This window comes from Gymnoscopelus braueri (assembly GCF_963280865.1).
Source record: "Gymnoscopelus braueri genome assembly, chromosome: 10".
NCBI classification, from domain to species: Eukaryota; Metazoa; Chordata; class Actinopteri; order Myctophiformes; family Myctophidae; genus Gymnoscopelus; species Gymnoscopelus braueri.
This window is the reverse complement of record NC_137611.1, coordinates 22785876-22798473: the sequence shown is the minus strand read 5'-3', so window position 1 is coordinate 22798473 and position 12598 is coordinate 22785876. Positions and strand designations below refer to the sequence as shown.

The following is a 12598-nucleotide window of genomic DNA, read 5'->3' as shown; positions in this document are numbered from 1 at the left end:
AGAATAGGTACGCTAGGGTTCATGGGTTGGTCATAACATTTATTCTTTTATTTGCAGTCCTATCCATGTGATCCAATGTGATTTTAAAGGGAAAGAGGCCAAATTGTTTTGCTAGTTACCGTAGATCATCAGTCAAACTTGCGCATTGTCAGCAGAATATTGCTGACGCATCACGCCACAACATCCATGGCGACGGATTTGATTCGATTCAATCTCGGTGCTTTCAAGAAATTTCATTGGTGCCACCGTGCCAGTGTGTGGAACAGCACAATATTGTGCTGGGTGCAGATTACCAACTAGAGGCCTTTTCCAACTATCACGCTTCAGAATCCCACTGCTTAATTCAATCTAATTCCAATAGGTCTTCCTGTCAATCAATAACACTATCGTCAAACATCTGCACCTACATTAACGTCTCATGTTCTCGTGCCGTGGTCCCTTCTGGTTGAAGTGACTTTTTTTTTACTCATTTGCCTTGTGTGTCATCCATGTTTCTCAATATTAGGATGCTCCTCCAGGCCCCAAGCCCTCCTCTCCTGACTCTGACTCCTGCCCTTCATCTCCAAAGCCCCCCACCTCTGTTAGTATCTCCCCTCTTCTCCCCTCGGGTGTTGCTGCTCTGTCCCTTAGAGTCACTGAGGGGGTCAAGTTGTGCATTCTGCTTAAAGAAATTGATAAGCTTTTGGGCACAGCTGATGAACAGCATTGCTCAAGGAGTTAATTAGCCAAAGTTGTTCTCACTTATTGTGACTTCTGTGACCCTGAAACTTCTCTTTTTTTTGCATGGAAAGTTGCTAGAAGCAATGCCCATTCAAAAATACCAATTGTATCCAGCCTTAAAGGCCAATTATAGAATTCCACGATTGCAAGTCGAGGCAACTTTATCCCTGAAGTCCACATGCTGCGTTTAACTGTAACCTAATGAATTTTAATTAATTAATTTGACAATATTTAATGTGAATCCAATCGGGTGCATTCGATTTTCACATCCTCACAAAAGAACGACAGGAATCATGTTAAATACCAGCGAAGTTCTCCTTCAATGTATTTTTTTAAGGCTGTCTGTACATGATATTTAAGCTTCCCTTTCTGAAAGGTGTGGTGATGGAAAGCCTATTTGCAGTGTTTTTCTCCTGAATTGACGTGGTGGTGATGATCTTGGTGGTGGTGTCGTGTTCTTCTCTGTCAGATCTCTTTGGGTTGTTTGGCCTGATGTTTACTAGCGTTGACAGATGTTTGATCTCATCTGTGAATGTAGTCTTGGACATTTCTTTGCTCTGTTCTTTTCTCTCGCTGTGGTTCCTGTATGCCACCACTCCAATATGTTGTGATGTTTGTGTGTCTCTGCAGCCATCAGAAAAATGTGGCGTTCTGAATGTGACTAAAATCACTGAACATGGCAAGAAAGTGCGGTGAGTAAGAGCCAGAGTTGAAATCCGATGCAGTACTTGTAGTTGTTGCTGAGTACTATGTTATTTAGATTTAGGTTTAAATGTACAGTACCAGAAGTTGTATTTTTTTTTATATTGAAACAGTAAACAAAATGAAACAATAACATTTTAGATAAGAGAAAACTGAACATAAGATAATCTTGTTGAATTATCCCCCTGACAGGAAGAATTGGACCTCTTCCTGGACGGTACTCCAAGCATCCACACTGCTATTTGCTAAAGGCCAAGGAGGCGGGACCAGTTGGGTGAGTGACAGAAATCTGTTGCACACTGGGAAGAAGTGAGGTCACTGGGAGTTTACACTAAAACCAGATGGATGCTAGCGGGTTCATATGGAAATAGAAGTTGTTGAAGTCTCTCTCTGTGGTGTTGTGTTGTTGTTTGTCTCTTGGATGTTTGGGTGGCATTCATTTATTTACTATTCTTTCCTGCAGTCCAATTGTCAAAACTACCCTTCCAACCACCCACCAAACGCATTCATCTACGTATATGTCAACCAATCTAAGCAGATTCTCAGAGCGCATTTCCAAATGCACCCTTTAGTCCATGTCTTCTCCTGTCTCCTCATCCCCAGTTTGGAAGCAGCCAATCCAAGCCTGAGTTCACTGTGGACCTGAAGGGAGGTTCGGTGGAGTGGGCCTCAAAGGACAAGTCCAGCAAGAAGCATGTGTTGGAGGTGACTGAGGGGAACCCACCTCCATGATAACCACAGCTAGTCAGATTTATTTATTTAATTTCATTTTTAGAATAGCAGAGTGGTTGGGTTTGCTGCACCGGACAACTGCCTTAATGGCCGTTGTCCTGGAGTGGTTGTGGATGTCCTGGAGACACTTTTTCAGCAGACAATAGTTACTTAGATGAGTGATATGCTGGTTGTAATCTCAGTGTGTGTGTGTGTGTGTGTGTGTGTGTGTGTGTAGCTGAAAACCCGCCAAGGCACGGAGCTCCTGATCCAGTCGGAGAACGACAGCGTCATCAACGACTGGTACCGAGCACTTCAGGACACCATCAGCACGCATGTAATACACCCCCACCATACCCCCTCCACCTTCACAAGCACAATAAGAAACACAGTGTTGATGATTGCAACGTTCACAGAAGGAGTTTGTTTTTGTACCCAGTGCTTTGACACAACAACATTGACCATATTCACATGGCAGCCATTTTGCTCTTACCTCATAGTGAGACCAAAATGGCTGTTGTGTGAATGTGGGCAAAGCACTCACACTTATAGCAACAGGACACTGTAGGACACACGTTTAGAAGTCAGGACAAACACCCATAGCTACAGTAATGCTGATATCGACCTCTGTAGGATATACAGTATGTGTTAAAATGTTGTTACTGTATATTAAGTTTATACCAGCTGAGGTCCAATAGCCCAGATGTTGTCAAGTAATGGCATAGTTGAGTAGCCAAGCGTAAGAAAGTTGCGTAAAACAGACAAATACAACATGAATAAATGGGTAAAAATAAAAGTTTGTAGAAAATGGGTTCTAAAAAGTGTGTGTTTGTTTCCAGGCATGGGAGTCTGATGAGGCCATAGAAGAGGACATGCCAGAGTCTCCTGGTGCTGAGAAACAGGACGAGGAGAAGGATCACAGAGACTCTAAGAAGGGCAGAGGTGAGTCAGTCACTCGTCAGTCGTTCCTTCTAGGGGTGCAACAGTAAATCGAACGAATCGATTATAAAAAAGAATCAATAATTTAAATTGATTAACACATTGAATGCCAGTTGCGTAGATCTACGCGAACCTATTTAAAGCCGCAGCGTGCCAGTCGCGTAGATCTACGCGAACCGCCGATTCCCATTGAAATTGCCCCAGGTGCACTTTCCGAATTTTTTTTATCCATTTCCGTTTCCGGTTTCCATTCGGAAACAGAATTATTCGGGTTCCGTTTTTTTTTTTTTTTTTTTTAATTTTTATCCCGCGATTTTTGTAACCCATTTTTTTTTTTTCACCCGGTGCCAATTTCCTAAGTGATCCTGGGCGCTACACCCGCCCTACACCAGCACTACACCAGTCCCCCACAGTAGGGAGGCCAGGGCCGAGCTCATGCTTCCTTCAGGCATGAGAGCCAACTGACCTTCTTGTCACCTGACAGGAGGGAGTTTCCCTGATTGGACGTAGCGCGTGGAAGGAACACGTTATTCCAACCAGTTCCCTTCCCCTCCATCAGGCGCCCTGGCTGTCATGGGGGAGGCGGTATAGCGACCAGGATTACTACATGTTTTTGTGAGGGTATTAACTACCCTAGGAGACACGGGGAGAACATGCAAACTCCACACAGAGTAGGCCCTTTTGCCAACCCCACCGGTTCCGTTTTTTTCGATCGTATCCGCTTCCTGTCTGGGATCCTGTTTAAAACTCGATTTTCTCGGTTGTTGTTTTTCTCCTCGCTGATCACTGTTTAGCGTTGATCTGCTGTATCTTCAAGATGGCGGCTCGCATTTGGAAACTATTTTCGCTGGCCGTTTCTCACAGATCCGCTGTGTGTTTAGAACCAAATGAACGCGCACTTTTAACTTATTTAGCGAGGTCTGTGGCGACATGAAAAAAACAAAAAAACAACAATAAAACGCTGGCACTGGTGAGTACATTATGAGATTAAACTCTGGCATGGAATGTGTTAAAGGTAGGGTAAGTGATTTGCGTTGGTTAAAATAATTGTTAAATAGCTCTATATTCTGATAGTACTCATTGCTATAGAGTGTTTTTTCAGTAAAAGGAGTCTCCTTGTCTCTCCACCTCTTTATTAAACAGAAATGCATTTTCATTTCAGTTTCATTTCATCCAACCAGGACAGAGAACTCAATCAGGATACAGATTAAACAAGTGAAATTGGAAGTGATGACACTAAGAAATGAGCAGACAAAATTGGAACTGGAACACTATACAAATTAAGCTTAAAAATTGGTACTTTCACCTGATTGGCTGAGATTTTGACACCTACCGAAAAATGTATTTTCTGTTGATTAAAGAGCTGGAGAGACAGGGAGACATCTGTTACTGAAAAAAACACTCTATAGCAATGATTACTATCAGAATATAGTATTTTAACCTTTTAACAAAATACTTTTTGTTTTAACCAAAAAATATCACTTACCCAACCTTTAATAATCAATCCCTATTTTGGGTATGTCACTCAATATAGGCAAAATGTTTCAAACAAAATAGTGAAAATAGCCAATGTCCAAGCTCACAACGCGTCGCGATGCGACACGTTGTAAATCGGCTATTTTTGCAGAAAATAATAGTTGTAGCCCGCCACTGGGTAACGTTGTCCCATCCCTCCGCCACAGCCATGAAGACCTCCTCCAGCATGGATGCCTCGGAAAACAAGAAAACCAGACACAAGTTGAAGAGGTTCCTGACACGCCGGCCTACACTGCAGTCTGTCAGAGACAAGGGATACATCAAAGGTAGGATGCAGGTTCTTGTGTCAAAACCTCGAATAACCCAGATAAATCCTGATATTTATTTCTTGGTTTTAATATATTTAAGTTGATATTTTTTACTGTATGTCAGCCTATAGTATGCAAGTAGAGCGATATTTCCGCCAAATCTTCGCCTATTTTAGCTGACTGTCCGCCTATATGACATGGCCACAATAGGGGTGGTGGGGTTCATGTGTTTAATCTCTGTCTTCAGATCAGGTGTTTGGCTACAGCCTGAGTGACCTGTGTCACATGGAGAACGCCACTGTGCCGAGCTTCGTCATGATATGCATCGACCACGTGGAGACTAATGGTGAGTGATACTGACATCGACTACACACACAGATCATCATCTGCAGTTCTTAACTGGGACTCAAAGTCAATGGGGTAAACATGCCATTCCACCGATGTGGTCCCTTAAGAACTGTAGATGGTGTGCGTCCGTGCGTGCCTGTTTGTGTGTGTGTGTGTGCGTGCATGTGTGGTGCGTGTGTGTACAGATTATGATCATTATGATCAATGGGTGTTAACTTCCTGGGTGCATGTCTAGGGTAATGGAGGAGTAACATTCACTATGCTAAACTGGTGATAAAAAATATACATATACAGTACACACATATATATATATATATATGTATATATGTATGTATACTGTATGTGTATCTGTATATATGTATGTATGTATAGTATTTATTAGCTTGAATTGGTCCCATTGACTGCACTGCAGATTGACTAGATATACCCTGTGTTGGGGAAGCAGCACCTGTTATATATACTGTACATGTTATTTCTACCCTGCAGGTCTTTCTGTGGATGGGCTGTACAGGGTGAGTGGGAACCTGGCCGTCATACAGAAACTACGCTACGCTGTCAATCACGGTAAGCTGCCACCCTCCAGGTTAACTCTTCACCTCTAGCCTCCTCCCAACATGCATTCAGGCATTGTATGAATACAAGTGCATATAAGGCATATACTGTATTGCTATTGTCTGGAAATTGATTCTATTTATTTTGTGTGTATCTGTGTGCATGCTTGCGTACGTCTGTGTACCTGACTCCGTAGATGAGAAGGTGAGCCTAACAGATGGGAAGTGGGAGGACATCCATGTGACCACTGGAGCTCTGAAGATGTACTTCAGAGAGCTGCCTGAGCCTCTCTTCACCTACGCTTTCTTCCACGACTTTGTCAACGCCATCAGTATGCACAACACACACACACATCATGGAAGTCACTTTTTGCACATTAGGACGTATCCATTGCATCGCTGCAAAGTTGTGACGGGTTTGTCCATTCTGTAGAGATTCCTGACTACAAGCAGCGTGTCCATACCATAAAAGAGCTGGTGAAACAGCTGCCCAAACCAAACCACGACACCATGCAGGTCCTCTTCAAACACCTCAGGACGTAAGCACTACATTCATCCTGTCCCTTTTATTTATTATTTTGTTTGATGATTGGGGGGGGGGAGGGGGGCTACAGGGCTTTAGAGTTTTAGAGTTTATTACTCACACTTTCCATTAAAGGCAAGATTTATTTCTATATTTGGGAAATCCCCCCAATCAGCTCTACATCCACATGTGCCCCTTGCTGGGCCACCCTCTTTTTATCAGGAGGGAGACAACGAATAAAACAAATGGATTGTAGCTTTAAGGAGTAAAATGAATTTAAACGGCAGCAGCCTGCTCTACATTAGAAAAAGAAGACATATTTAATGCTTACAAAGATGAAATGTGTGGACAATTGAGGCAATTCCTCATTTATTAGCATTTCACTTAATTAGATCTGTTATGTGTCTATGCTTGTACTTGCACTAGTCTATATCTCCCTCCCTAATACATTCTGCAATACACACTCAAAATCGCTCTCTCTCCCCAGGGTGATCGACCATGGTGAGCAGAACCGTATGACAACCCAGAGCGTGGCCATCGTCTTCGGCCCCACCCTCCTGCGACCTGAGACGGAGACGTTGAACATGGCGGTCCATATGGTGTATCAGAACCAGATTGTGGAGCTCATATTGCTGGAGTACGAGGGCATCTTCGGCAGGTAGACAACATCACAGGAGGAAGCGTGTTTCTCTGCACCCCCTGACCTGAAATACAGAACTCCTCTTAACCCAGCATGGCCCTGTCCCCGGAATAAGCCCGGCCCAATACAGCATCCCTCCATCTCTCCAGTCAGCCTGCGGTCACTGGCTTTCTCACATGCTCACGTTTTTTCAAACCACATACAATCATCTTGAGAAATTGAAGACCCCCCCCCAAAAAAAAAAGTTTAGACTCTTTGCACTTAACCAATCCTCTCATCTCTCCTCTGCACTGCTGTGTTAGTGCCACTGTTTTCCTGTGGAGGTCACATCCACTCCTGTACCTTACACTGGATTCCTATGGCCGAGATGTGGAGGCAAAGCCTCTCTGCACTGGATAAGTCCATCGCTACAAGGAGGTTTCTGTTGAGGACTATGGAGGGGTGAACTGGACTTGAACTAACTGAATGTGGCTTCTAGCCTCGGTAGCTGCCTGCAGACGCAATGCTATGAGATGGCAGGGAGGTTAACAATGCTGGCTACAATACATAAATGTACAGTACTTGACCACCACTTGTATAGACGGAAGACTGCAGTCCTCTCTATAGTCATACTATAGAGAGGCGTGACCCATATCTGCCATGTGACTGTCTGTGTGTTTCAGAGGCCCCTCGTCTGCTGGATCGCAGTGCGAGTACAATACAAAAGCTGTAGTTTCTACTTTTTGTTGGACCACCGCAGTTGAATGCCACACATGATGTTCATCAGAAAGCTGGTGGAGCCAACAAAAGAATCTGCGCAATGTGGAAGTGTCAATGCTTCCTGAGAAAAATCTCATTCTTTGAATCTTTCGCCTCCTCCTTTCAGTTGCTAGCACTTTCTCTTTATTTCTCTCACCTTCTCCTGTTTTCTCTCTCTTTTGGGTCGCAAAACACTGGTTTAGAGACTGCTCTATCTATACCTGTCTCAGTTTTAAGGGGGGAAGATTATCTCATGCCAGGTAAAGCAACTTGAAACACCAAGGTACTCGGCTGTGTATTTCCTTTCCTAATGGATAATACATCTACAGGCAAACAGACTTTGGAAAATGATATATGTATGTTCTATTGATCAATTTGTACAGCATTGTGTGTGCGCGTGTGTGGATGGGATGGGTTAATGGATGGACGGATGGATAAAATATATTGTACAAAGGTAAATAAAAATATGTATGCCAAAATACGCGGGATGGATCAATAATGTATTCTGATTCTACAACCAACAGATTGTGGAATAAAATTGTGACATTTTCTTTTTTTTTGAGATTTCATCTCGCATAAATGGACAAAAAAAGAATGTAATTTTCCAAATGAACTGTTGGCTTTTTCAAACTGGAATAAAGGCCTCTGTTGAAAAGAACATACTACTTTTCATATTTTGTCTACTTTTTATTTGAATTATCATGGAATACAAGCATTTTCTCATGTGCAGTTATTCAACAACTGATGATTGAAATACTTAATGCGTAACTTAATGATACCATTTAAAACAAAAGCATAACACTAAATTGAGTTATTCAATACGGACATACACAATCATTCAGGTATGATGCAGTCTTAAACGGCTCCATGGAGGTAGAGAGCAAAGAATTTGCTGAATGTTTCAGGTTGGTATCCTGATAGGCCGGCTGGTACCTGGATGGAAGATACAAGACCAAGACCAATCAGTATGTGGACTGCAGTACAGGGAGAAGGAGCAAAGTAAAGGATAATTTTTGGGGGGAGATTCACAAACTTGAACTGAATTATCATTTTTCGAACATTGACTGAATAAGGACTGTCCATTGCATGAACTGTCAATAGTTCATTGTAATGGATTAATTACCACTAGGATTACAGTGAAACAATAAAAAGCTAGCTGAAAGATAGCTGAGATCATTAGGATTTTCTTTGCTAGTTTCTATTGCTCGTTTGACCACTTCAAATACTCTTCAAGTTGAAGGCAACACGCTTTTAGTTCAGCTGAATGCCAGAGCAATGCAGTAGTTTTCTGACACATCAGCAAATACAGCACAGATACAGTATATTACCACACCTGGTTCTTAATGTCCTGGTTGTCACGGAGATCACTGGTGTTCAGCTGGAAGATGGTCCAATTTTCTCTGAGGCTGAGGCTGAATCACACAGGCAGACAGATGTACACAAAATGACAGAGGGTTAAACTCACAGACAGAAAACTGCTTCACAATAAAAAAATATTTGAAACAGAAAGACACAAAACAGACAGTCCAAAAATACGGACCAAACAACCGACCAGCAGAGGCAGGCAGACCTTGTATTGTGAATTTGTACTGTTGTTCTGATGTCTTACTAAATAAAGTACATCAATCAATCAATCAATATATATTCAATATGCACACATTTTAAAAGATGTGTGATCACACTAAATGATTATCTAAATGATTATCTGTTGCCGTTCAAACGTACCCTCCTCTCCATCTCCACTCTCTGCTTCCTGAAGCCGAACTTCACTGACGTCTTCCTCTACGTCAAATGGATCAATCATCAGGTCATGTCCACTATAGGAGCGTAGCTGAGGAAAGAGTAGAATAGTATGGTGTTTTAATTACCTTTTCAACAAAAGCATCCATACTATACAAAAATTACTGTGACTCAACTGAAAATGAACAGTATTTGTTATGCTCTTTTAAGGGGGCATTTTCATTTTTCAAAAATAGCAGATCTACAAGCTCAGCGCGGCACTCGGTGCTGCGCTATGAGCTTGTAGATCTGCTATTTTTGAATAGCCAAAGAAATCTTCAAATGACACAGATGCGTTCCGGGTTTCAATGGCGTAACCCATTTTGGGCAGGAACCCCTATTTGTAACTATACCTTTCAAGACGGGGAACCCCTTTTGGGGTTCCTGTTGCTATGTACAGTATATAGCAACATACATTTGTTGTCATTGTTGATTTTTTTTTGAGTTTTTCAGAAAACTTAAGTCAGGATTTAGAAGGCATTTTTAGAATCGGCCTCAGGTCTAAATGGGTTAAAGGGATAGTTCACCCCCAAAATGGCTTTTTTTCTATGGATTAGTCTCCCCATGAATTCATGGATATTTTGTTTGTTTTTGTCACATTCCTAAGACAATAATAGGCAGCGGTTCCGGTAGGAGACACAAAGGAGACTCTGTATGTCTCCTACCGGTCATCAAATTACTGGCTTAGGAATGAGACGAAAACCAAACAATATAGATGAATTCAAGTCTCCATGGGGTGACTAATCCATAGAATAAAAGTCATTTTGAGGGTGAACTATCCCTTTAACGCTAAAAACGCTAGAGGGCGCTCTTCCACGACCTATGAATGATCCCTTGACTGCAAGAGAAGGAATGGACGGATGTGACGTCATCCCAAAAAGATTCACTGCCGTCCACTCCTATGTTATGAGGTGCAGAAAAACACATCTAGCTCGGATTTCTTCATTTTTGTGTGAAAACGAGCCTTATTCAACGGCCGATAACTACAGAATGGACGATCGTGGTAAAAAAAAATGTTGTTCCGGTGGATAGAAGAGACCCTCCCCCTCCCCCCAGGACAGCCTTTGTTTACATCCGTGTCCACATCGGGCTTCCGTGGCTCTCCGTGGATCGTCAAAATAAGGTAAAAACGCCAGCGGATGAATTACTTAATTAATATCTGGCAGAGAAAGTGTTAAGAGAGAGAGAGAGGGACAGTGTGTTTGGACCTTTTTGGGGGGCTGCTGCAGGTTGTCGTGAACTGTATCAGAGAACTGCTGCCTCTCCTTGCCCAGTTCAGAGGTCAGGGAGACTTCCCTCTGAGACTTCTCTCTTTGGTCAGTTGTGAGGAAGAATTTCCAATTCACCCCTGCTGAGTGAAAACGGTTCAGACGTTCCAGGAGCATCTCTGGCCGGCGAAACCCTGCCGCAAAGCCCCAGTGACACAGGGTGTCCATCTGAGTCTCATCGTGATGTAACAGTTTCATGTCGAGGACGACTTCCGTGGTGATAGAGCGCAGGTTCTGCGTTGGGCGGAAAAGCTCCTCAAACTGCAGCACAGACGCCTTATTGGTGTTCTTGATCTGTAGGATTCCGTCCCTGCAGTTAAAGAGTTTAGTTTGGAACTCAGAACAGTACACTGACACTGGTGTTATTTTGCACAGAAATGTCAAGGCAATTTTTGTTCTGTAAAGCTTCAAGGAGATCAAAGTGCTGCCTAGAGAACTCCACCAAAAATTCCCCTGAGGTTTCATTACTTAAATGGAAAACACAACACCACAGAATAACCTTCAGTCTACATTCACATGTGAAAAATCCAGAGCCAAATATACATAATCTTGTTCTAATCCCAGTGAAAAAGCTCTACCCCTTCCATGCTGTCTACCTTTAGCAGTATACTGTGTTATAAAGCTTGTTAGATATACAGTGTGTACAGCACTCACTTCAGTATATCCATCTGTGGTCCTTTGTCTGTGTATTTGAATTTGAACTGGTAGTTCGTTATCTCCTGCAAAGAGAGGAGAAAATTTATATGTTATCTTTAAGTAGAGGCAAGGGATAATAGAGACTATGCTGTAACCATAATTGTGTCTTTTAGTTTGGAATCATCAAACTTAAGTTTTTATTCAGTGTTGGGAAGATAACTTACATTGTAGTTACCTGCGTAGGTGTGAACCTACAATGTAAAATCACACTTGTTATATATACCACAGTAAATATTCTATATCCTCCAAAGGCTATTTGTTTTGCAGTCAGGAGTCAGTTAACTACAGTACATACGACTATAAACGAGAAAAGTGCTCATCAGAAGTGTGCTGACTTTACAAAGTTAATACATACATTCTTTTTTGTTTTTCTTGTCGTGTTACATGTATGTAATAGTTGTTTCCAATGACCTCACTTACCGTAATGGACACAATTTCAAGCTGTTAAAAAAACAAACAGCATCAATATTAAAAAGCAATAATCAATATTATCTCACACAGACCTAAGGAAACAACAGCAATTTCAACTAAAGGAGCAGAAACATGGTACTACGTACACTTTTCTTTTCCAGTTTCTGAAACAATTTGATCATGCTGGAAGTGATGCCAGGTCCGGGTCCCCCAAAGTCCTCTCGGAAAATGTTGACACACTGATCTGAACAAGTAAAGTGAGAGGGAAGGACATTTACAGAAATGATAAAGGCATTTATTCCATGACTATCAAAGAAGTGTTCATTTCCGTTCACCTTCCAGATATCTAGACCTGTAGGCGTCCTCTGGGAATATCCCTCTCAGGTAGGTGAGGGAGGACACAGCCACATCCATCATCCTCTTAACGTCAACGGACGATTTCAGGTCACTTTGGAATAAGTTGGTCCACTACATTATGACAGAAAAAGACAAGACATTAAAGTGCAGTTTATTTGTATAGCACATTTCATACACAGTGGATCTCATTTATCAATGGAGCATAAAAACCGGCTTATATTTTTCCATAAATTCGGCCTTACACCAACGTCAAAGTCACATTTATGAGGCGATCCTATATAGCCAATCCTAGCGTACATTTGGTCGGAGCTTTGATAAATCTGACGTCTGAAAACGAGCGTCATTTAAATAACATGCCCCTTAAATATTCTCGAAACGCCCCGATTTTACGACATGAAGAACCAGAATACGACCAAACAAATCATGAAAAG

At 42.1% G+C, this 12598-nt stretch overlaps 1 protein-coding gene across 2 annotated transcripts in view; it reads left to right on the top strand.

Moving 5' to 3' along the window:
* Positions 1–8321, top strand: part of LOC308094273 (rho GTPase-activating protein 12-like) — a 54300-nt gene extending 45979 nt beyond the window's left edge. For both annotated transcript variants that reach the window (XM_080440821.1, XM_080440820.1), the window contains 12 exons: positions 506–580; positions 1351–1412; positions 1615–1696; positions 2026–2127; positions 2372–2470; positions 2973–3075; positions 4755–4874; positions 5104–5202; positions 5691–5768; positions 5953–6087; positions 6189–6294; positions 6766–8321. In XM_080440821.1, coding sequence (XP_080296947.1) covers positions 506–580; positions 1351–1412; positions 1615–1696; positions 2026–2127; positions 2372–2470; positions 2973–3075; positions 4755–4874; positions 5104–5202; positions 5691–5768; positions 5953–6087; positions 6189–6294; positions 6766–6940 — 1236 coding nt within the window. In that variant the 3' untranslated portion in view covers positions 6941–8321. The remainder of the gene's footprint in view (positions 1–505; positions 581–1350; positions 1413–1614; positions 1697–2025; positions 2128–2371; positions 2471–2972; positions 3076–4754; positions 4875–5103; positions 5203–5690; positions 5769–5952; positions 6088–6188; positions 6295–6765) is intronic.
* Positions 8322–12598: the final 4277 nt, after the last annotated feature.